A 25,243-nucleotide genomic window follows, 5' to 3' on the forward strand; every position below is an offset into this window, starting at 1 on the left:
GCAGCAGCACTTGAGCTTCTAGCCGCAGGAAGCTTTCCAGGCTCACCAAGGCACCATATGTCTTCCCTATTGGCAGATTCACAAGTGTGAAATGGTTATCTGCTAGTTCGATAGCTGGATCCGAAACCTGACTGGTTGTACTTGAATGAATATAGAGATAATGGTAATATGAATACAGACCACAATGCCTGAAACAATATAGTTGTAGATCGATCTGGAGGGTCTGATAATATTGTCTAGTAGTTTATAACATATTTAATAAAGTATGTGTTTTAAAATGTTTTTTCTGCAATGTGTGGTCGTTTTTCAACTTATGTATACATTTCTTGCTAAGAACAATGGATAAGTGAGCCTGAAATTAATGTAATAATTCTGAGTGTAATGGGTGAGCAGATGGGCTTTAAGAAGCTTAGACAAAGTGGAGTGGGGCTCAGACTTCTTGAGAGAAACAGAGTGTTCTACAGCACAACACCAAGGTATGTAAGGAAAACCACCATCTTGAGTCGGTATGATCACAGGAACCAGGGACAGGTGAAATCCCTCCTAACAGAGGGCACAGCCTGGGTTATACTTGATGAACCCGTGTTGCAGAAATACAGGTTCCTGGGTCAAGATGGTTCATAGAACCACATTAGCGATTAAAAAAAAAGACACTAGCTGGAGTTCCCACTAAAGCAGAACAGCAGCATGAGTCAGATGGTTAACAAAATAGGAGTGGCAGCCAATTTCACCCTTTGGTTTATTCAGAGTATTTAGCTAATCTTAAAACTATACCATAGGCAAAGCCAGTGGACATGAACAGTGCATGAACTGCAGACACATATTGGTTCCAATGCTTTAAAATCTGACTCACTGATCAGATGGCATTCTTGGATTTATTAATAATAGTGAGAACAACACACACACATATATAAGATTGTCATGGGTGATGTAATATGTGATGTCATAAGCAAATCGGGAGTAGAAGTTATAGTTAGCTCAGGTAACTTTAAGTGCTGAATTTCTATGGTTTTGTGGGAGTGAAATCTGAGCCTAACTATAACGACCCTGTAACCTCTGGTTTTTCAGTGAATGTCTAAAGGTTTTTTAATTCTATTTCCTAACTGTAACATCTCTGTAATCTTTTTGTTTTTTCTCCAGTGTATTTCAATGTTTTTTTAATGTTATATCCCTACTATAATGTCCCTGTATGCTTTGGTTTTTTAAGTGAATTTAGATTTTTTTATTTTATTTTGTTATATAGTGTGACAAAGATTGCTGAGACAGGTGAAAAGCGTTACCAGTAAAAATAAATTCAAGTGCTTTTTAAACCAGGACCTGAGTCCGTGTGTCGGTATCCAGAAACGGAAGGTTAACGGAAGGTATATATATATATATATATATATATATCTCACACAATGTGGTCCCAAATTGGCGCGCTCAGCAGCGGGTGCTCGCGTACGGCCGAACCAGTGACCTGGTCTTATCTTTTTTTAAAACAAATTATGCCGCACTCAGGAATCTCAGTTATTTGTTTTATTTCATATGCAGAGCCAGTCTGCTTCCACCAACGTGTTTCAGCCTCTCGGCCTTGCTCACGGTTAATTGACAACATGGCTAAGTAGAGTTTGTATACCTCTCCCATTACAAGCCCATTATGTGCCCTTCTGGGAGTTGTAGTGTTACAAATAAAATTACGTTCTTGTCACATTCAAAAGGTGGCAGTTAACCTTGTTTTTTCATATTCATAAAGCATATGCAGGAATATATGCTATTAGTAACAACAATTTCTGGTAATTGCTTACCACTTAATTAACATTTTGGGATTTGTCATTAATGGTCGCCATTTATAAATCGCCACTTTGGGGTTTGGGTGCATTGATACATATATTGTTTATATTGCACATACTGCATATATTAAACATATTACATATATTATATGTGTTGCAGATAGTATATATATTCCAGATTCCTTTCGGCAAATTAACAACTGGTCCCAACACGAATCCACACAACAATCTGGTGACTAGTAAACTATTTATCTTTTTGTTAATATCACAGAATATATATCTCACAGTGTTTCGGTAGGTGGTACACTAAGTTCACTCTTATGTACATCATACACCGTACATTATTAATTGTCATTAATTATAGTTGACGCCCTTATGGCAATGGTACCTTGAGTGACTCATATATATGTATCATGCACCCTCGTCCCATGTAACATTGGCTGTTACCTTACAGTATATCATATATCCGTTTCGGGTTGGTACCCTTGAGATAGTTTCTGACATATTCCCAAGCTGTTGCCATGGTCCCATTTTCCAGCTGCTTAATGTAGTTTCATAGATGAATGTAAAGTTCCTCATCATTATTCAGGCCTTTAGGAGTCTTGGTACAGAGCCTAATGATGTAACGTGACTCAAGCTGTCTTAATTTGAGATTCCTTTCGCCTCCTCTTTCATTCAGTGGGATGGTATCCAGTCCAAAGACCTCCATTTTCATTCAGTCGTTGTTTTGACACTGTGCCATGTGTCTTGCTGTCGCATAGCTTAGATCTTTGTTTTTGACTGCTCCTATATGTTCTAGGATACGCTTTCTTAGCATACATACAGTACTCCCTACGTATTGTAGGCCACATACACAGCGGATCACATATACCACGAATTGGGTAGTACAAGTAATTATGTTGTTGATCTTGATTTTCTTTCCTTCTGTATCAAAGATTTCTTTGGTAGTAATTGCTATTTTGCAAGCTTTGCATTTGTTACATTTTTAAAACCCAATTGTTGGTCTTCAAGCCAGTTTCTTGGGTTTGTCTGTGAAGTGGCTTTGTACTAGTTGGTCTTGGAGTGATTTTGTTTTCCTGTATGTTATCAAGGGTCGTTTTCCTAGAACATCTCCAGTGTCGGGATTTTGCGCTATTAGATGCCAAAACTGTTGTACTGTCTTTGTCATTTTGTAACTTTTTTGCTGTATGTTAGAATAAGTCTTGGTGTTTGTTTGTTGATTTCTCTGCCCTTCTCCACTTTCTCTTTTTGTGTTATCAAGGTCTCTTTTCTTGTTGTTTTCTCAATCTTGTGCAGTCCTTCTCTCAGATCTCTGGTTTTGTATCCTCTGCTTTTTAGTCTTGCAACACTCTGTTATTTTCCCTTTAGCATCAGTGTCCTTGGAGTAGTTGCGCCTGTGGTACATGTAAACTTTAGACCTATAGAGTTTGCATTTAGACCATTGAAGTATTCCATAAATTCACCTTTCTCTCCATTCCAGATCAAGAAGAGGTCATCTATATATCTGACCCATAGTATGATCTTTTTCAAAGCTTGATGGTTATCCGATCCCCAGGCCATTTCTCTTTCCCACCACCCCATGGTGAGATTAGCATAATTCGGTGAGAAAGAAATCCCCATGGCGGTGCCACACAGTTGGTGGTACAGGCTCAGGTTGAAGAGTAACACATTGTTTTTGATACACATTTCTATCATTGTCAGTAGCATTGCTGAATGATGTAGCTCAGATATATTACGCTGTTTCAAGAAGTATGCACAGGCATGCAGGCCTATGTCATATTCTATCGATGTATATAAAGATACAACATTTATTGTCGCCCATCATGTATGTGGAGCTCCATGCGGTATCTTCCATTATGCAGAGAAAGTCTCCTGTGTCTCTTATGTAAGAGCTTAGATCATATATTATGGGTGCTATATAATGGTCAACATAGGTGGAGATGTTTTTGTGCAAGGAGTCGCATGAGGAGACAATGGGTCTACCTGGTGGATCACATAATGTTTTGTGGATCTTTGGTAAGAAATAAATGATTGGACTAGTTGGTTGTTCTTTGAGTAGGAATTGTAGTTCCTCATCATTAATTAGATTCGTCTTCCTCCACTCATTAAGTTTTTCTTTGAGATCCCATATCGTCCGATTTAGGGGGTTTTGATTTAATCTTTTGTACTTTGTTTCATCATCGAGTTGTCTGTGGGCTTATTTAACATAGTCTAACTTACTTTGAATAACTATGCTGCCCCCCCCCCTTTGTCTGCCGGTTTTATAATTACAGCTTTGTTCTCCATCAGCTGCTTCAGGACTTCACATTCTCTTTTTGATAGATTTTCTTGTTTGTTTGAACTTTTTCCATTTGATCTATTTCCTTCATGACTGGCTCTGCATATGAAATAAAATAAATAACTGATAAATATATATATACACACACTACTCGTTTTCTTTGTTTTACTTGGTTTTACCTGGGTTTCCCGGTTTTACTGGGTTTTACGGAGTATTTTACCAGTTTTAGCTCCATGGCTTTCATGTTGAGTAATATGCACATTGACACTGATCATATGCGGTATATTACCTATACTCCCAAGGATTGCTGATACTCATAAGGATTGTTTACATCGCATTTGCATTTAATTCGATCTTGGTGTATATATTTGAATGAACTCTAATGTAGAATTCATTTTTGAATGATCTGACTACTTACGCTTTTTTGAAATGTTTAAATTGCACTTGCACATTATTCTGAATATCTATTGAGGGCGTCTGCATAATGCTGCTTAATATTTTTTATTTTTTGACACTTCACACTTTTTTCATGCACTTTTTGCACATGTACTCTATTGAATGTGACCCATTTATATACCAGGATATAGTGTCGGATGATGTTTTTTGAGCACTATGCTATCATTAACTACATCTTGTGATACATGCACATAATGTGGCGACTAAAAACATGAAATTTTAAGGGTGGTCCTTCTAAATGTATATATTTAGACATTAAGGTGCCGATTACGATCCGGTAAAAACCGTGTACGAACCGTCGGTCGGAGCGAATTCCCCGTCCGACTCGTACCCGGTCGTAAAACTTTACAAACATGGAATTACGATTCGCACGGAAACACCATTTCCGTACGAATCGTAAAAAACACCGACCGACGAAAATATACATACGAATGTGATCCGGGAATGCTGCGACGTGACGTCGGGACGCTTTCAGGCAGCGTTTCACGACCCAGGAATTACGATTCGAACCGACAGCAGTCCGGACGGCAATATTTTCACGGCACCCAAAAAGTGCCGCAAAAGCGAAGTACGGCACGAAATGACCAGAGTAGGTGGCCCGGTACGCGCCGACCCCCCCCCCCAGCCCCCGTAGGTACGCGCCGACCCCCCCCCCAGCCCCCGTAGGTACGCGCCGACCCCCCCCAGCCCCCGTAGGTACGCGCCGACCCCCCCTGTGTGTACACCCGTGTACGTGTCGAACCCCCCGTGTACGTTCGAGTCGAACCCCCCCGTGTACGTTCGAGTCGTACCCCCCCGTGTACGTTCGAGTCGAACCCCCACCCGTGTATGTACGGTGCGTACCCCCCCGTGTACGTTCGAGTCGTACCCCCACCCGTGTACGTTCGAGTCGTACCCCCCCGTGTACGTTCGAGTCGAACCTCCCCCGTGTACGTTCGAGTCGTACCCCAACCGTGTATGTACGGTGCGTACCCCCCCGTGTACGTTCGAGTCGTACCCCCACCCGTGTATATACGGTGCGTACCCCCCGTGTACGTTCGAGTCGTACCCCCACCCGTGTATGTACGGTGCGTACCCCCCCGTGTATGTTCGAGTCGTACCCCCACCCGTGTACGTTCAAGTCATACCCCCCCGTGTACGTTCGAGTCGAACCCCCCCGTGTACGTTCGAGTCGTACCCCCACCCGTGTATGTACGGTGCGTACCCCCAGCGCTACGCGCTGGGGGTACGCACCGTACATACACTGGTGGGGGTACGACTCGAACGTACACGGGGGGTTCGACTCGAATGTACACGGAGGGGTACGACTCGAACGTACACGGGGGGTTCGACTCGAACGTACACGGGGGGTTCGACTCGAACGTACACGGGGGGGTTCGACACGTACACGGGTGTACACACAGGGGGGGTCGGCGCGTACCTACGGGGGCTGGGGGGGGTCGGCGCGTACCTACGGGGGCTGGGGGGGGTCGGCGCGTACCTACGGGGGCTGGGGGGGGGTCGGCGCGTACCTACGGGGGCTGGGGGGGGTACGGCACGTACCGGGCACCTGTTTGGACGTCTCCATGGTTGTAATGGGAGTTCGGTGCGGACGGTCTTTTAACCATACGGTTGTACATTCGGACGCCCGGGATGGATCATGATTCCTCGGTCGGACTTCACCTTTCACGTTTGTACGGTGATTCGTACGGGGACGTGTCGGACACATTTTACGACCCGAGGACGTGTGGGGAATGATTCCCAATGCGGTTCGTATGGACTTTTTACCATGCGAATCGTGATTGCCAGTTCGTACGGCACTTGTACGATTCGTACGGTAAAAAGACCGGATACGAGTCGCACGGGGATATTTTTTACCGGATCGTGATCGGCACCTAAGTCTATATTTTCATACTTGTTTGTATAGTATTTAGCAAACGTGATGTAGTGACTGTTACTTTTTCGAAGATTAGGATTTCTTCTATTTTCATTCCTGGTGTTAACATAATTGCATTCTATCACGTGTTTTCACAGTGTCACTATATATGAATTCTGATAGATCCAGCGCGTCATGTGATCAAGACCGCAGAAGTGTGATCGAAACGCGTCTGGCTGGGCACTTGCTTAAATCAATTGATGCACTTGTAACTGCAATAAAAGGATCTGGTAATTTCCATATTGTGGTCCGGACCTGCTTGATTGCTATAAAAGGAATCTAGAACAGGATTGTGGTTATCATATATATATATATATATATATATATATATATATATATATATATATATATATATATTGAGATATATATATTGAGATATATATATATATATATATATATATCAGTTATAGTTATCTCAAGTAACTATAACTCATGCTCCCCATGCACAGTTTTCTCATCAGTAATTTCACTGCAAATGTTACAGTGATATTATCAATGATGCCATGGAAAATGTCATGAGTGATGTAATATGTGGGGTAATTAGCAGTGCATGGTGAGGGTGTGAGTTATAGTTACCTTAGGGCACAAGTTATCGTTACTTGAGATGGATATTACGGCTGAATTTGTATGGTTTTGAGTGTGTAAAATCTGAACTTAACTATAACTTCCCTAAAACCTTTGGGTTTTTTTTCAGAGAATTTCTAAAGTTTTTTAAACTTTATTTCCTAACTATAACGTCCCTGTAACCTGGGTGTGTGTGAGTGGTTGTGTGGGTGTGAGTGTGTGGTGGGTGTGTGAGTGGCTGTGTGGGTGTATGAGTTGTTCTGTGGGTCTGTGAGTGAGCGTGTGAATGGCTGTGTGAGGGTTTGTGTGGGATGTAAGTGGGTGTGTGAGTAGGTGTGTGAAAGCTATATTGGTCTGTGTGTGTGTGTGTGTGTGTGAGTGGTTTTGAGATTCTGTTAGTGAGTGGCAGTATGGGTGTGTGAGTGGCTGTGTGAGTAGTGTGTGTGTGAGTGAGTAGGTGTGTGGGTATGTGAGAGTGTGTATGTTTTTATTTAATTGGGGTCTGGATCAGCAGAACCGCCCAAATCTACCTGAATTCGTGAGAACATGTTCTATAACATAATTTATGACCTCCCCTAATGATATCTCAACTATAATATCAATAGAGCCTCTATAGTTATGGCTAGGCCTTACTGCTGTGCATAAAACCTTATACATAAAAAGTTAATCTGAGCAAGGAGAAAAAAATCATAATTGGAGGGGCGTTATAAAGAAAGTGAACTTTGTAATTTTCATTTCAATAGGATTCTTCGCTCTCTGATAAAAAAACAGCAGAAAAGACTTACACAAAACTTGGCATGAAAGTACAACTTTACTCCAGGGAGTGCCTTTACTTAAAATCAGTTCAGTAGAAATGAGCAGTAGAAAAGTGTTTTTGTAGGCTTCAAATTCACAGATGGTTAGTCATCTATCTGCAAACCAAACCTTTAAAAATACTCAAGCCCTGGTGGACGAGGGAGCTTTTTCTGTAGTCGTCCATTTCGGACCCACATTCCCAAAACGTGTCCGTGGACCTGAAGATCTCTGACGGACCTTGCTGCAACTTGAAAAAGATAGTGTGGCCCTCATTAAAGGATCTTCATTCCCTGAAGAAAATAAATGAAAGCGCTCTAAAGGGCAGCAGGTGTAGAATCCTGAACCCTGGCTTAGTTGTGGGGGTGGGCAAAGCCCGTCCCAGTTTTCAAGTAAAGAAAAGAAATAAAAAATGTTGCCTTGGATTATTTGGTCCCTGAGGACCCTCAGGCTAGTTCTGGGGTCCCCAGTGTGCCCCCTGAGCTCTGTAAATCCAGGCAAAGGGTCTGCAAAGCACAGCAAGGACACCTGGACCCTTATTGGACATTCCACTGGATAGGTCGTGCCCAGACCCTGCCGCCAACCCCGTTACACATGGTTGAGAAGCATTGCAGGAAAGGTTGGACACCCACAGCAGGTTACATGTTGTGTATAGCTGCAGGAAAAATTTTGAGTTAATGTAAACGCTGTAGATGGGGCAAAACATACAGACCCCTTTTGTGTTGTTGTAGCGCAGAGAACGAGCTCAAGATATAACCCTAGTTGCATTTAAACTTCTCGGTCTTGCTCTCTCCATACAAAAGCTTTCCATATTCTAATTACCGATTTCTTTCTATAAAAATGCTTCTTAATGAAATAATAAAGGGAAACCCACCAACTCCATTAAAAAAACCAAAATTTTAAAAATTACTAATTACTCCGAAGATTACAAGATACCACACTGCTTACAGTTCAATCCACGGTTTAAAAAATAATAAGTGAGCATCATTTTAAAAGCCAAAAACAATTTATCTTATCAAGTACATACAAATTGTAACTGAAAGAAATATTCAGCTTCAGTATTATCCAGGCAGGATTTGAACATAAGGTACAGGTACTGTAGCGGGTGATTGGAAAAGGAACGTACATTGATTATAAAGAAGAGAAGGTAATGGCATGAGAAGATACTCATTTTTAGATTTTGACTGTACACTGTACTTAATTCTTTTCCACCAGACGGTGTTGTATGAGAAGGTACAGGCTCCAGAAGCCAGCTTCCTTCCTCTTCTCAAGGGCTGGATGTTGATCATTTGTATACGCAATTACGGGGAGCGTGTACTAGCGATTGTGAATGACAGGATTCGACTGAACAGCAACACACAGGATGCCATCATGAGAGCACAGCATTCAGTTCACTCATTTCAGAGAAAATCGGGACGGGGAGAGGTGCAGTGGTGGGGAATCAGTTTTGTTTAGGGAGATGAAAAGAAAAACAAGTGTTACGTAAGGTGTAACTACTTTTTCAGGTTGCACCTTTGCACACATAAAAATTATGCACCAGATTTTTAAAACAGATTAATCGCTGGTACAGTGTGCAATGCCTTGTTTGAAAATATGAAGCACAAACACACAAGCAGAACCTATGGTGATAATGCAAACAATATCCTATCCCCTGGGATCCAAGATAGACAGGTGCTACCATTCATGGAGCTATCCACATGGGAATGGTAAATATCATATCCACCCAGACCCAAGACAAACTTCTAGTGGGCCTGCAGCACTGATTGTGCCACCCACTTAAGTAGTTCTTTACACATGTCTCAGGCCTGCCATTGCACCCTGTGTGTGCAGTTTTAAACTGTCATTTCCATCTGGAAAAATAAACCTTTTGCCAGGTCGAAACCTTCCTTTTTAATACACATAAGTCACCCCTAGGGAAGGCCCTAAACAGGCCATAGGGCATGTTGCAGTGAATTTAAAAAGTTGGGCATGTACTTTTAAGTTTTACATGTCCTGGTACTACTGCATGGCCTACCTCTCAAATAGGATAACATTGGGTTAACTTATTACATTTATTTTAGTGATAACTTTCAATTGAGAGCAAGTAAGAATGTTGAATTTGAGGTCTAAAGATTTGTAATTTAAATCCTCTTTAATGGTAAAGTTGGATTTTAAGTCACAAATCTGAAAGTGGCACTTTTAGAAAGTTGGCATTTTCTTGTCCTAACCATTTGGTGGCTGCAGCCTGTATCCTGGGTCACATGACTAGGTGTAGTTGGCATTTGGCTTTTTTGTATTGCTCCCAGCGAGTGAGACAAAGGGGAATAGGTGTTTGCAGGATGGGCCATCTCTGACTTGATGAGGTGGAGGAGCTTTCACCGACCACATTTGCTCATCACAATGGCTCTGCCTGAGCACATTCACAAAGGGTTTGACATTCTTCTTTTGCGACCCCTAAACAAACTGGAGCCAGGCCATGCAGGCCGGAAATTCAAAGCACCTTTGGGAGTGGGAGCCTCCAGAACCTTCTCCTACTTCAAAGTGGGTACCAGGTATAAATATTGGGCCCTCAAAACCAACTCTTCAGTACTCATCTGGACCTGTGGAAGACTCAGAAGGACTGCTGTGCTGCTCTGCAAGAAGAACTGGTACTCTGTTGCCCTTATGTCCTGCTGCCTGAGTGAAAGGATTATACCTGTATCTTGATCCCAGTACCACCAGTGGGACTCCAAGGGCTAGTTGGCTAGCCTCCTGATCACAGCCTCATGGTCAGAAAAGGATTCAACCACCTTGAACACAGCACATGGACTCTGTCCGCTGTGAGTCCTACCCCCAAGTGGTGCCACCCCAGTCCTGTACCCTTGGAAGAGGGCTTGAAGGCGCTTTGCCAGCCCAGCTGAGGTACTGTGGCCAGAATCGATGCAGCGCAATGCTTCTCTGCTTCAGAACCCCAGTGCCAGATCTTACATCACAGCCCACAGTCTCCTTGGGACCGCAACTGCGCAACACACCCTCAACATAGGTCTTTGCATTGCAAACCCCTCGTCGCAAGCATCCTTAATGACGACGCAGGACTTTGCATCACAGTCCCACAGCTTCTTTGGAACTCCTGGTGCATGACGCAGGACTTCGCATTGCAAGCACCCTGTCAACAGCATCCTCAGTACCACTACTGAGTGATGAATGCATGATGCTGCATCTCGCAATGCCCTGCAAACCAGGATTTAAGGTACTTTGTTCATTAGTGCTAACTTGGTCCATGTATCCTGCCTGCCTTGATGAAATTGCATATCTCCGGTTCTGATTGGGTTTTTGTTGTTTTGGTCTCAAACTATTAAATACATTTTACTCTATTTATTCTAATTTTGTGTGTGATTTTTCTTGTGTTGTGTTTTCACTTTATTACTGTTTGAAATGCTGCATATATACTTTACACATTGCTTCAAAGTTAAGCCTGACTTCTTTTGTGCCATGCTACTGGAGGTTTTAGCAGAGGTTAATTCGGGGTTGCTTGTGTTTCACTCTGACAGAGATTCTGGGTGTTGCTTGAGTAGGGTTTCACCTTCTCAACCAGTAACCCAATTTCCAACAGACATTGCCCCAAACCAACATAAAGAAAGGTATAAAAGAGAGAGAGAAGTAGAAAGACGTTTTATTTGATAACCTTAGCATTGCTTAATGGACACCTAAGCAAAACTCTTTGCCACTGTAATTATCTAATTTTTATTTATTGTTCACAAACTAAGCACTGGCTGCTGTGCATATGCTGATACCCAATTCCTGCTTGGCCTGCCATGGAAGGGGACTGCACCCTGCCTACAATTTTGGGTCCACAGGTTTTCAATTCCAAATACCTGAACCTCAGTCTTGATTCCAGATTCAGAAAAGTCTGTTGGTTTCAATTGTGAGCAGCGGTAAGACGCAATTTAATAGTGAGTGAAGCTGCAGGGTTTGACACCTCGATATGCTAGGAAATACGGGTATTGAGTGCTTAAAAAAAGTAATTGAAGTCTATAGGTCCTAATAAGCTTAACCAAGCGGGGACAGAAGCTTTAACGGTGTTGAGCTCAATGAGGAGCCTACAGAAACTCTGCGTTAAAGTAGGTTTTCCAAAATGAAGAGCAGGAAAATAACTCGCAGCCATGATTTAGAGAATCCAAGAGAGTGTTGGATTTCTGGATCTCTTTTAGGCAGCTAAGTAGAGGAAACAGATCTACGTTGTTCATTTTGCGAACATAAAAAATGGTAAAGGTGCAGACACCGCTCTCATCAACCTCTAGAAACACTTCTCAGAAAGACTGAGTTTGCCCAAGGATCACATACCAGGGATCTAGGAGAAAATTTATATTTAAAAGTTCTGTAACGGAATACTCTCTTTGAAACAACTTCTGCTGAATAAGCTGGTTGATGAGAATGAGTGCATTACTCCGGGTTCAATTAAGGTCTCGTTTACAATGGGGTCACCGTAACCTTCTATTACTCAGATTCCAATGCAACAGCAGTTAACAAATTATTAATAAGTTAATGAAGTACTGAGTGCACTATGTCAGATATCTCTTTTAGTTTCTGACCAGGGCAAATATCCTTGAGGCATCCTGAGTGCCCTTTGTTGTAGATTAAAAAATTAAAACCAACGTGGTGTCTCTGAGATTAAAAGAAGCTAGGTCGGGCTGACCCATATTTTCTGGATTTCCCTTTCTTTTGAACCTCCTTATATTTAAGTTAACCAAGGGATACTGTGATCAGTTCGCAGTTCTGCATTGGGTGCCTCAATGTTGGAATTGATTGGGGGATTCCTAATTCGGTGAGTAATTGTAGCATCAAATACAGTTTTAGTTTTCCAAAGTCTGTTTTGTTAAAATACCACATAGATAAAATGCCCTATAAGTAAACATCAAATCACACGTGTCATTTGTTCTAACAGATACAATTTACAGAATTTGTGAATTTCTTAGAAGTCAACTAATCAAAAACCTACTTAGACACTATAATTGCCCAACCTCTATGGCCTCAAATTGTTGGCAATGAAATCAGGGATGGACAAGAAAAGAAAGCAATGTTAAACATAGTTAAAGATAGTCCGAATAATGTCTTCCTTTATCAAAACAACTCTACCACACCATACTTCTGTATACGTATAATGAGGAATCACATTTGGATATTGAAACCGAGAATCTCAGTAAGCACACACAGATCTGTCTGCTCTCACTGCTCAGATTCCTCCTATGTTATGTCCATCCTCTTCATTGTTTAAACACCTATCGCACGGGGTCTTGCCCCTCCTCCAACGCTCAGCATTTTGCCGCCAAAGGCTCTATCCCCCAACACCCATCATTGTTCTCTTAGCACTCATCTGTCAGGCCTCAGACACGACCTGTTCTGCCTCCCTCAGCAGACCCTGTCTGTTCATTCAAGTGTTGTAGCTGGGACTATAAAGAGCCCTGGTCCGAAATTTACAACTTAGCCACTCAGTGCCAGCTCAACGCAACATCACCCACAGCATGTTCAATACACTAAATAGTGTATCCCGAAATGGCATACATGTCTAAATCTGCTACTTTTATAACAGTCTGTCTTTAAAAGCTTGAAATAGGCATACAGATGAAAGATACAAAATATATTATCTTCTCTGGTACCAAAATATATATGACAAGTGCGACAAGAAGAATCAACTGCAGCAATTTTATTTATTTCATTCCATTCCAAATGTTTGCTGGTATGCTGGTACAGGTGGACCAGAAGGTTATAACATCTATATTTAGTTCATGACTCAGCTTTTAGAGTATGGATTTCAACAGAGAAAACCAATAATGATGACTATTAATACCTACCGTTTTCCACAGCATAAGCAGAAATCTCACTCAAGGACTAACCTAAAAGAGCTCTTCATGGAAGGTCACTATTTCATGTCATCGTACTCAGAAAATGAAAACAGGGCCTGTCTTATATATTACCAAAGCCCATATTTTCAAGAGAAAATAAATAAATGAAAATCAATAAAAGAAAGTTGTATTTTAATACATCACCATATACTCTTTTGCTACTGTTTTCAATGTGTGCTAAAATGTGACCGATTGTCTATTGCAGTTCAATGTGTATGCCTATAATATAATATATATTGATGCCATTAACTGAACCTACACCGATTTATCCTGCAATATAGCAAGAAGATGTCAGCTTGGTTTAACAAAACAAATGGAGAGTCAAACGGCATTATTCCCAGTGAATAATGCAAAGCAGCCTTGGGCTGAGGATCTGGCAGCCTCCACCATCGTCTCCACTAAGGCAGTGGTTGCGGGAGCGAACAAGTAATCCTCATTTCCCATTTTTTGTTAGATTTTGAGCTACAGTGCCTTGGATGGGCTCAGTGGCCTTGCCCCTCCATCACCACAAATGTGTGTTAGACGTTGGTAACTAGGGTGGTCCAGGGATGTCCTCTCTAATGTGGAGGTAAGGTGTTCCATGTACAGCTGGAGGAAGTAGAAGCTAGTAAAAGAGGAAGCAGGTCAGGTCCTTTGAAGAAGAGGAATCTGGATCCACCTCAGCATTCCGTAACGAAGCAAGGTACATGGAGAGTGGTGCAAATTGTGGCTGTGGGTGTGGAAGAGGGGAGTTGAGTCATGGGTACATGTGTCAATAGCACTGACGGTTGGGTGGCCGGAAAGTGCCCAAAATAATTATTGGTCTTTTGTTGTGTCTGTCCCTCGCGACTATACCTAGACTTGTGTTTCTCCTGCCTTCGGACTTTGGCTTAAGGGTGACTTCTGACTGAGTAAGGGTATCGATTGGGGTAAAACAACTAACCCATAATAGCCTGCACTCTGAGACCCCTGACTGCGCCAGGAGCAAGGAATTATCAAATGGTGAGCTATATAAACACCTCATAACAGTATAACCAAGCAAGCAAATGGGCAAATATTAAGCTCTGAGGAAGAGCACACAAGGCAGAAACCTTTATTTTGTAGTGCGACTAGCTGGGAGAAAGCTCCAGCTACCAGCTGAGTCAAGTAATATTTTTGCTGTTTCTTAGCAGCTGGAAGCCCTACATCCAGAGCTGCACAGTCTCTGTGCAGCTTCACTAGACACAATATCTGAAAAGAACTGTCTGTATACAAATGTTGTATAGTTGTAGCTTCGTGGTGTCGTCGCATAACTGGGCAGGCTGCTGACAGTAAATGAAGAAAAATGTGTCTTTAAATACTGCTCATGTATACAAATGCTATGCACTCAACCTGGTTGCTTTCTCAGCCTCTGGCCCCAGCTGACCCTTTGCACCACCAGTGTCCTGCCTGACACTATCAGCCTCCTATCCTGGAGTCACAGCCCACAGAACCCCCTGAAAGTGCTGTGGCTGGTTAAGGAGTGCATGAGATCACTTTTACTGAATCTATTCTTAGTAAATCTGTCCCTTCTTTAGTTAGTTATTTTAACCAAACATATTCCGAAAACAAATTGTTCTGCACACAAAAGTTGGTACACAGAATGATAAACTGATGGGTTTATTAACGTAGATCAACGAGAATTAATTGTGGTATGTATCTCTAGTCCCTAATGTTCAAACTAAGCCTCCTACATTGACCCCACAGCAACTACTAGGAACAAAAGAATGTATTATAGTCATTGGAAAAACAATCTAGGCTCTTTTCAGTCCAAACCTCGTGCTGCTCTAGACATAGATCCTCTGACATCTGCCCCACAATTCCAGCCGGCTCTCTGATGCCTTTAACATAATGGTCCATGTCAAAGCCTCGCATAACCAGCAATCCTGTCATAAAGCCAGATGTTCAACTCTGATGTAAAGCTATACAAATGTGAAACTAAAATCCAGGAAAGACAGTGGAGAAAAGGAACCGTGAAAACCCTATTCCAACGACAATACGGATTATAGAAATCAGCCATCAAGAAACCCAAGAAATCTCACTGCACACAAACTGCGTCACTTAGGCAACATTCTGAACCAATGAACTTTTTCAAAATCATCTATTCATTTCATAATCTAAGACTATATTTATAAAAACCTTGGCATCTTCCCTAAATAAAACGGAAAATATTTCACTTTAAACAGCATTTAGACCTGAAACCACTCTTCGTCAGGCAGGGGTTATACGGCATTTCCATTTCCCTTCCACTCCTCAATGTATAGCTGCTCCTACTTTGTGAGCTCATTAACCCTTTCATTCTCACACGTGACAACTATGCTGACTATACAAAGATCATTTCAAAGGCGCTTGGACAATGTACTCAAGCAGTATACCATTAGATCATATAGAATAGCCTGAGACCCAACTAGTCAGAAGTGGAGAGCCTCACCTGTGATACATGACTCTACCACCACATTTCCTCAGGACATTGTGAAGTCTCCAACCACCCAATGAAGTGAAGACTTTGAATGTGATTATGTGTTTTAAACTTTCTCTTAAAACAAAGATAACCATATAACCATACAATAAAAAGTCATGTGCTGCACCATGATACTATTGCAACATTTATTTCTGCATTTGGGATTCCTCCACAGACTTTAGGCTTTGATACCATTAATGCTACACATCTTGACTAAGCCAATGGGTTCTGGTAATCTAATCCTCCGACCACATCAAATCCAGAAAACAGTGGTCAGACTAGTTCTAAACCTATGCTGAAACCACAACATGACCTTCCGTGTCATTCACTGGTTACCATTTGCAAGGCGTATGTCTTACAGGGCACTCTATATTGCACGTCAATCAATGCCCCACCCCCTCAACAGAATCTTGAGTTGCCAACCTCGGCCCCTGGTCTAACACCTTTCTCCCCAAATATTACGCCAATGGCTTCAAGTCCAGAGTTGGAGCCGGTCCCCTCTGCACCCACTACCAACATGCGCCTGGCTAATACAGTTGACACTGGGGGGCAACCTGTCTTCCCACATTTTAACTCTGACCGCAGCACTCGGATGAAGGATTCCTCTTACGGGGCGGACCTAAGCATTTACATCTTCCCTGAGAAAGCACACTGTATGTCATCATTCTGGAGGGTGTTACCCTAATGGACGCAGGTGATGCAGGTGTCTCGGAGGATTGGGATAGTTTAAGGTTTAAGACAGCCCACTGGTGCAGGAAGAACTCAAATTGGTCAACCGACCTAGTGGACAACATCATAATAGCCCGCAGGGTGAACTGTCTCGGTCCTTCTCCCAAAACCACACAAGGAGACTGCATTGTGGTCAACTTCAGAGACCCAGGTCTGGTGAGATCTCTTTTGTAGCGGATGTACCCTGTATTACATTACAGGAATAGGATCCCGCACCCCCACTTGAGTTTTTCTAATGACCACACTATCCCCTGGTGGCAAACTCATCTACCCATGGGGTTGACCCGCCTCTCCACTGCTTTTTCCAACCCCACTGCCCACTTGCAACCACTCACCCCCACCCCCTCTGGCTTGGCAGATAATGGCTGACTGTTCTCATTTGGTAATAATGAGCCTAGAAGCCTGGAGGTACAAATGATTGAAGAGGCTCCTAATTTTATTGTACTGAAGAGATACCTACTGACTAACTGGCTGAAGACCATGAACCACAGCAGATTCTCGATCAGCAGGAGGGTCTCGCCGTGATCTCTTAGAACTGAGCTGGGATCGCTCCCAAACCTATCGATTCTGAATGGACCTCCTTTATAGGGGAGCGTGATGTATGTTTATTCCAAGAGACATGGGCGGTGGAGAAAGTGTTTATAAATGGCTATGTTTCATACAACATGGAGGCAAAGCCTCCAATGAAATCTGTGCAGGTGGTTGGGGCGCTGCTGGTTTTGGTAAAAAATAATACTGCATGCTCACACACAGCATTGGCAATAGATTCTCCAGACCTGTTGGGGCTTCTGCTTAAATTTCCCTCCGTACTGGTTATGGCACTTTTTAATGTTTAATGTAGAGGTCTCAGTATGGCTAAGTGCTCCAATCTCTTGATACCAATGTCGTAAGACAGAGGGATCAATTGAGTATTTTGGGGAAGGGATGTAAACATCCGCATGGCTTTATTTTCCCCTAATATTAGTGGATTGAGGTTTTCCCCACCCCATAGTTCAGATCCGTAAAGGGCTGCTGTTTGGGCTCTGTACCTATAGACCTCCAACGCCGGAGACATTGCCTAAGACTCAGTGGCTTGTTGTTTCTTGACAATTGTTATAGTATTTTGTAGTAGGATTGTCTTGGCTTTGTTTATATGTGGTTTCCAAGAGAATTTAGAGTCAAGTGTCACACCAAGTTAAAGGAAATTGGCAACACGCTCTAGAGGTGTATTATCTAAGACTACTTTGTTTTTTAAATATTTATGCATTCTTGCCATGTGTTTAGTCTTGGTTGTATGTATTTCTAGGCCCTTTAATCTACAATAATAACTAAAGCTGTCATACAGGATTTGTATTTGATCAACCCGTGAGATATTACAATATAAGAACTCCTTAGGGGATTTGATGAACATGGGCAGTGTCTTGAAGGTTCCCTGGCTGCGCTTTGTTTTAAGCTGGTTCAAGAAACTAGACCATTGAAATGTAGGACGATCCGGGGAAAATCTGAAAGTCTGAGACTGCCCTCTTAAAATCAACATACTGGGCTTACGTGTATGACCAGCAAGCCACGAGGTAGACACATGGGCAGTTAACCAAACAGTTTCTTGATTTCAAAATAAGTCCGCACGTTGAAATATCATGGACACCATTACACCACCCCTTGCCAAAAGTTTATATGATGTGACGTTCCGCCTAGGCAGATTACCCATAAAGGCATTCAGTAGAAAGTGGAAAAGAGACTAGGCCTCCGACATGTGTCCAGCCTGTAATTTGGCCTCTGCTGGAAATGCAGTTGCTCAGCGAATTTTTAAAAACTGACACTTCCGATCCAATTGTATTTCGGTCAGCCTCTTCCTATTAAATGTCTGGTTCAAATAGGAGGAGCTCCTGATCTTACCGTTTTTGTATCTGTGGTATTTAAATAACGCGCCACCCTACCGAACCCTGAATCTCTTAATCATAGTTGTTGACAGTAGCCTGCTCCAAACTGGTGTGGTAGTGGTGTTAGACCTCTTGACCTGGCCGGCCCACTTGAAGAATCATTATGTACTGGCTGCATTGATCCCTTTAAATGTATAAAAATCAAGTTAACATTTTTTGCTAGTGCATATTTTTATCAATTTCTGTATCATGCTTTGTTATATTGTTACATTTTCCATCTTTTTTTAACTCTTGGGTCATTCTGATTCTTTGATACTTCTGCTCTTTATGAATTGTGCACTTTATCACTGTGTACATACGCAGTGGATGTCGTAGTTACTTTCTTGTTTTGTGCTTCTCTGTGACTATGCGCTGCGAAGTTCCATAAGATGATTAATGTAATGAGAATTGGATTTTATGATTGTATGCTTTTATAGTAATTGATGTTAATATTCTATTTTGATATTTTACTGTACTCTTTGATGGTTATAGCAACCGAATAAAGATTGTTGATGATAAAACACTGGTGTCTATACACAAATCTGTGCATCTTTCCTTCATTCTCTTTCACTTTCACATTTTCATGCATAATGGATGACGTAAACACAGGTAAATGCAGACTAAAGGGGTATGTGAGGCACCAAGCAAAGCAAGAAAAAGGGGACTTCTTGGTTACTTTGCACACAACACTGAAAGAATTGGGCAGCAGATGCACATCCGGCAATCTTCACAAAGTATGAAGGCCCAGGTCATCCAGTGGTGCCAGTCTGCCATGTTGTACCATCAAGTCCTAGGAACGTCAGTAATATCCATGATGTAATGCTGATGGTTAGGGCCAGCTCATGAACCTTTACACATAATTTTCCAAAATGCTGGTGTATATGTCCGATTCAGTAAATTGATTTCTCTTGCACCGTGTAGTGGCCAATGGCATCAGCTATGGAAATGTATCCGTAGCTGATAAATACTTCAATTTTGCAGTTATGTCATTTCCTGCCATCTTGAGCAGTAGTGACATACGGGTTTGACATGCTTCAGGAATTCTAGGTCTCCCAATAGTGCCTTTCAGCTTCAGAAATATACTCTAGTCCAGGATTCCTGACAGCACTCTTTTAACCTCCTGCCAGAAAGCATGGATCACAGAGGACCTGAAGTAAGGCTGAGGATGCCTTCACTCTCTGCCCCATCTCAAACATTTGCCTCTCTCCACGGAGGCCTCACCTGTGCATATAATATATAGAAAAAGAGGTAGGCAGCTACATGAACTATAAATCAACCTGTTTGACAGAGGAATGGGATACCTGGCATGCAATGAGACACATGCTTAATCTAAACTGTTTTGTGGACACAGCGCATGAGCAATTGGTTACCATTTTGGAATCGTAAACGTGCATTCCGTGATCACATTTTTAAAACATAACTTAAATACGTTTGCCCATCATTTTAAGTCAAATGTAGGTCAACCTACGGTTCTCTCCCCACCCGTCCACCATGCGGAGATCAGACCAGTCCAACTAACAAGGTTGGATAGGTTTCCTTACATCACAACAGTTTTCTGTAGATAATTTCTTACCGAGTGTCCCACTGTAGTTCCATTTCCCTCTTGTTTTTCCATTAAACACATCAATACACCTCCACCACTGCGTTCATCCTAAAATCATACATTCTTTCCAAATACTTGGTGTTATCTTTTTGCAGCTTAATCTCTAGGCACAACAGTGACCACTATAGAATCTTCTACTTCTCTCTCCCTTACATTCCAACAGCAGTTGTGAATAGTCATTAACATCTGGTGATTGTATTCCAAAAGGAACCCAGTCTTTAACACTCCCTTTAAAAGTGCTAACAACAACTGGATGCAGTTGGATGATGACCAAGCAACCAAAAAAAACTGGGTACATCTTCAACAATATTTCAGGGTGCAAGTATTGATAGAGACTGTCTTGATTATCTCACAGAAGCAAATCCAATGTCGAGCTGTAAATTGCTATAACCTATTCCAAATGTCTCTTCGGTCTGCCACTATTCTCTTTAACGACACACACATCTCCTGGCGTTTTATCCCATCTGTCTTGAAAATTAAAGAATGCACCCATTCTTAAATGCAAATGTTGTTATGGTAATTCTGGCAAGGCATCTCAAGGTGACTCAAAGTGCTTTAAATGGTAATGTGTGGAATGTGTAACATCCATCCCCTTTGCAATTCTAATTCTTCATCCTAGGTATCATAGAAGTTCTTACACCAAAGAGCTAAGCAAAGTGGTCTGACAGCCTATTCACTGAACTGCATACTGGGCTCTGCAAGGACACCTCCATGATCTTTTACGTTCATTCCCTCCTAACACATTCTAATGGCAGTACATACTCAGCACATTGTGAACTTTCTCCTGATTTCAGTATGCATCAGCAGTAATTAAATGAGGTATGTTAACATAATCTTTTTTTACAGCATATGAAACAATGACATATTCAACAATGTGACAAATAACAGTTAATTTAATAAATTAGTCATCTTCTCACATCTTATTTGTTCTTTGATTTTTCCTGCATTTTGTTTGGGAATTCCTTCTCTGGTTAAAAACAATATAGCTGACTTGTTTTATCCCTGTAAAAACAGGACTTTTCATAGCTAAGGTCTTATACACAAACTAATCCTTCTGGCAACAACTCAGTAGATAGCCGGAACAGAAAACATGCAGTGATCCTCGATCAAGACTTAAAGTTTAGGGGCGCAACCCACCCTATTAAGGATCCCACACATTTCATTTGACTGAGGAATCATTCTTGAAAGTTCCTTCTTGGTATTTTGCTCTTGAAAGGTGGCTCCTTCCAAAGTAACGTTCATCATCAGGGAGGTGACTTCATCTTGCACTCAGCCAAGCCTCACAGACAAGGCAACTATTTCAGACTTGGTACATGCAACATTAAAGTCAACTATCCATTTATTTGGATGAATTGTGGTAGAGGTATCTAGCAACCCAACACCAATAGATAGTGCTATGAGTCAGATTTAGCTCTATCGTACCATTCCAAATTCTGTGTGTTGCTAACTGCTCCAGCGCCTCACATAAGGATAGTAAGTAGATATTTAATGCACAATGCTTACCCAGCATTGATAGTGACTCAATACTAATTGTAACTTGGCGCCTATACTAAGTACTCTGCAGCAGGCTGAAAATAAAAGAGACTGTAACACCAGTGAGTTTAGCTTTAACTAGATTGACATATAAAAATTCAAAAATACTTGTCAGGCCCTGTCCAAAATGTTTCAGTGTCCAAATTCTACCAAGCCAATTACAGCTCAAAGTATCAGTCTTTTCCAACGTTAATGTGTTAAATATTGTATCACCTTAACCCATCCTTCCATGAATCTGAAACTTAACAACATTTAAATGTCTCAGGTTTCACAGTGTAGTTCCACGTGAAACAAATGTAGCCTTTTTCCGATATATGAATGTCAGAACAATCCTTTTCAATATGTTGTCAATTTCCTCTGCTAAGATTTGGCTGTCACAGTTTATAGATGAAAGATGACGATATGCTAAGCAGTTGGTAAAATATTAACCTGGACTGGGTAGGTCAGTTATCAGAACCCAATGCATAGTATCTGTGAGATAACCGTCGTCAAAATCCTGATTCTCCACTGTGGCCAAATGTGGGGTTAGCATACATGAAAAAATTTGATATATATTCGAGTATGTATGTATGTATATGGTATTTCTATAGTGCAAACCTAGCCTAAAGGGAGTGGAGCACTGTACAGGGTCAAAAACAAGTATAAAGTCCACAGGTAACAGAAGTAGCTTGGTTGTGGATGGTTAATTCATTTTTAGGTACTGTTCTTTCACAAGATGAGTTTTCAACTCTTTCCTACAGTTGAGCAACCTTGGAGGAGTCCTGATGGAGACAAGAATGTTTTTCCAGAACCTGGGCGCATAGATGGAAATGGCCAGCTGCCTTGTTTTTTATTTTATACACTTCTTAATCTGCAGCCTGATGGTGTCTGGATGGCAGGTATGCAGAGAACCAACAGATATGGTGGGCTTGTCAGCAAGGTAATGGGTGCTGGTTGTGACAACTCTGTAAATGATGCAGCTTTTTTTGAAGATGCTGCAGGCCTGCAAGTGGAACCTTTAGAGTTCCATCGGGATGGGGATGATGTGATCATAATTCTTCAGGAGGTGAATGAGACATGCTGTGGCGTGTAGGATGCTTTTAAGGGGTGCCAGTGTGGAGTCTTGGGGCCATGGAGAAGGGCATTACCACCATCCAGATGTGAGAGAATGATGGTTTGACAGCAGTTCTGAAGTCACTTTCTGAAAGAAACAGTTTCACTTTCTTTTGAAGAAAGAGCAAGTACTAGGCCATCATTGCTTTTGGCAATATGTTCCTTGAGGGTGAGGTTGATGACTGGGGTGCATCTAAGTGACTTGGCATTTGGTGAAAGTTGGGGTTCAACGCCATCAAGTTCATGTCATTGAGCTGGATTGTACCGTTTCTTGTTTGTTGTTCTTGGAAAATAAGAAGAATTCTGACTACTTTGGGTTGTTTCATCTTTATCTGTGGGTAGGAGGGCATCGCCTATGATTTATATGGTAGTGGTCTCTGTGCTGCAATGTGATCTGAAAACTGAAGTCAGACTGGTACTCGTGCAGGAGATGGTTAGCATTGATGTGATTTTGGAGTTGAACATAGACTGCTGTTTCAATGATCTTGCCAATGAATGGTATGTGAGAGAAGGACCGCTGGTTGACAAGGTCACCAGGGCCTAGTGTAGCAGGGGGATCTAGCCTGTCTTGAGAGGATCTGCGAAGACGCCTTGCATGATGGAGGTACTATTAATGGTAAAAAGTCTTTGTACTGGGTTTACAGTGCGAGGAGTGATATTTCTCTGGTGTATCTATGGAATCCAAGTGTTGTTCTTGAGATCTGCTAATTATCCATCCTCAACTGTGTTCAATTCTAAAAGCTGATTATTCTCCGGTACAGCATTCTACTCATTGAACAAGTTATCCCAAAGTCACTGGCCCTGCCAAATCCATGACATACATGTTCAAGGGCTCCAAGAATAAGATTTTCATTTAACTAATTCCCTCAAATTCCACTATGGCACCTGAACCCCGGTCATCCACTGTTAACAACTGTTGCCACTGCACAGCGCATGTTCATTTCTATGACTAATTAAAAAAACTGTTTTAAAAAAATGTTTTCCATAACACAACACAAAAGCAGGCACCAACCACAGAAGTACAATTTATCTTGTTAATTATTATACTGGAAAGAAAGTAGAGTCTGATAATAGAATTGTCTGGGTTTTCATGAAAATTATATTACAGTCCATTTACTACTTCTAGAAGATTGTAAACAAATACAGTAAAAACTGGAAATTTGATTTGCTTACCTGATGCACGACGAGTAAACCTGTTTATTACTGGAGCTGTAACAAAAATAGAAAATAGTGTAAGATAATAGATTACAGCTCATTTGTTTTATTCAATTGTTTACATTTTCACAAAGACTCGCAGAGCAAATTTGCATGCTGATATGACGGTTATATACCAAATTATAGACCATGGGTATATATTGATCATTTGTAAAAACAAGCACCATTAGATGGTAAATTTGTGTCAGAGAAAGAGGTGGGCTTTGAAATTAAAGTGAAGAGAAAATCAGTGGAAGCAAAATCAAAAGGCTTCCAGCCTTATTGCTGGGTTATCAGTGGGTCTGCAACTGAGTTGCTTCAAAACGTGTTCAGGTACCAGGTACCTTAAGTGCCATTATCACAGTACTATCAATATTAGCATTAAACTGCCTGACCAGCAACCCTTAGGTTTTTAGTAGTGTCTCCATGTTGGAAATTAGTACCAAGCCCATAGTGGCTGTGGTATCCAGAGCCAAGAGCGCTGTGATATGCAGCTGCCAATAGTGCCAAGATTACAAATGCCTACATGTGGCAGTGGGACTTGCGTAGTAATTAAGGCATCTGTACTCAGCTTCCAGTAATTGCCTAAGGAGACATAGTGTAGAACAGACCCTGAGCAGAATTGCTCCAGGGTTTTGATAATCAGTAATCCCAAGGTCTTCAGTGCTCAACTAGCTAGTGTCAACATTCCTAATATACATGTGTTGGGTCCCTAGTTAACAATATTGTCAGAAACACTAGCCCCCAAGTGTTCGGCTGGACCCCAGTTCTCCGCACATATCTTTTGCCCACCGGTTCTAGTGCGATATGAGGGGCTGATTGGCCATGCCAACCCCAATATGGAAAGGAATTTAAACAGGGCTAAATTGCATCCGCACGACAGGCGTGCCATAGGCAAGCCGTCTTGGACAGCACTCTGCGCCAGCCCTCCAGCTCATTTGTCAACTGAATGGACTTTCACTCAATACTCTTGTTCTGAGATGCGGACTCTGAATACAGAGGGTAAGAAGATTAATTGCCTGTGTTTGGACTTATGCTCGCATGTCAGTGCACTTTATGCCAGGTGCCAAGAACGCAGGCTCCTATGGAGAAAAGGGGTGT

General features: G+C 41.8%; 1 protein-coding gene across 2 annotated transcripts in view; it reads right to left on the reverse strand.

The window, feature by feature from the left end:
* Positions 1–25,243, reverse strand: part of PRKAR2B (protein kinase cAMP-dependent type II regulatory subunit beta) — a 343,470-nt gene that overhangs the window by 194,600 nt on the left and 123,627 nt on the right. For both annotated transcript variants that reach the window (XM_085654132.1, XM_085654133.1), the window contains exon 2: positions 24,122–24,157. In XM_085654132.1, coding sequence (XP_085510258.1) covers positions 24,122–24,157 — 36 coding nt within the window. The remainder of the gene's footprint in view (positions 1–24,121; positions 24,158–25,243) is intronic.

This window comes from Triturus cristatus, chromosome 4_1, assembly GCF_964204655.1.
Source record: "Triturus cristatus chromosome 4_1, aTriCri1.1, whole genome shotgun sequence".
NCBI lineage: Eukaryota > Metazoa > Chordata > Amphibia > Caudata > Salamandridae > Triturus > Triturus cristatus.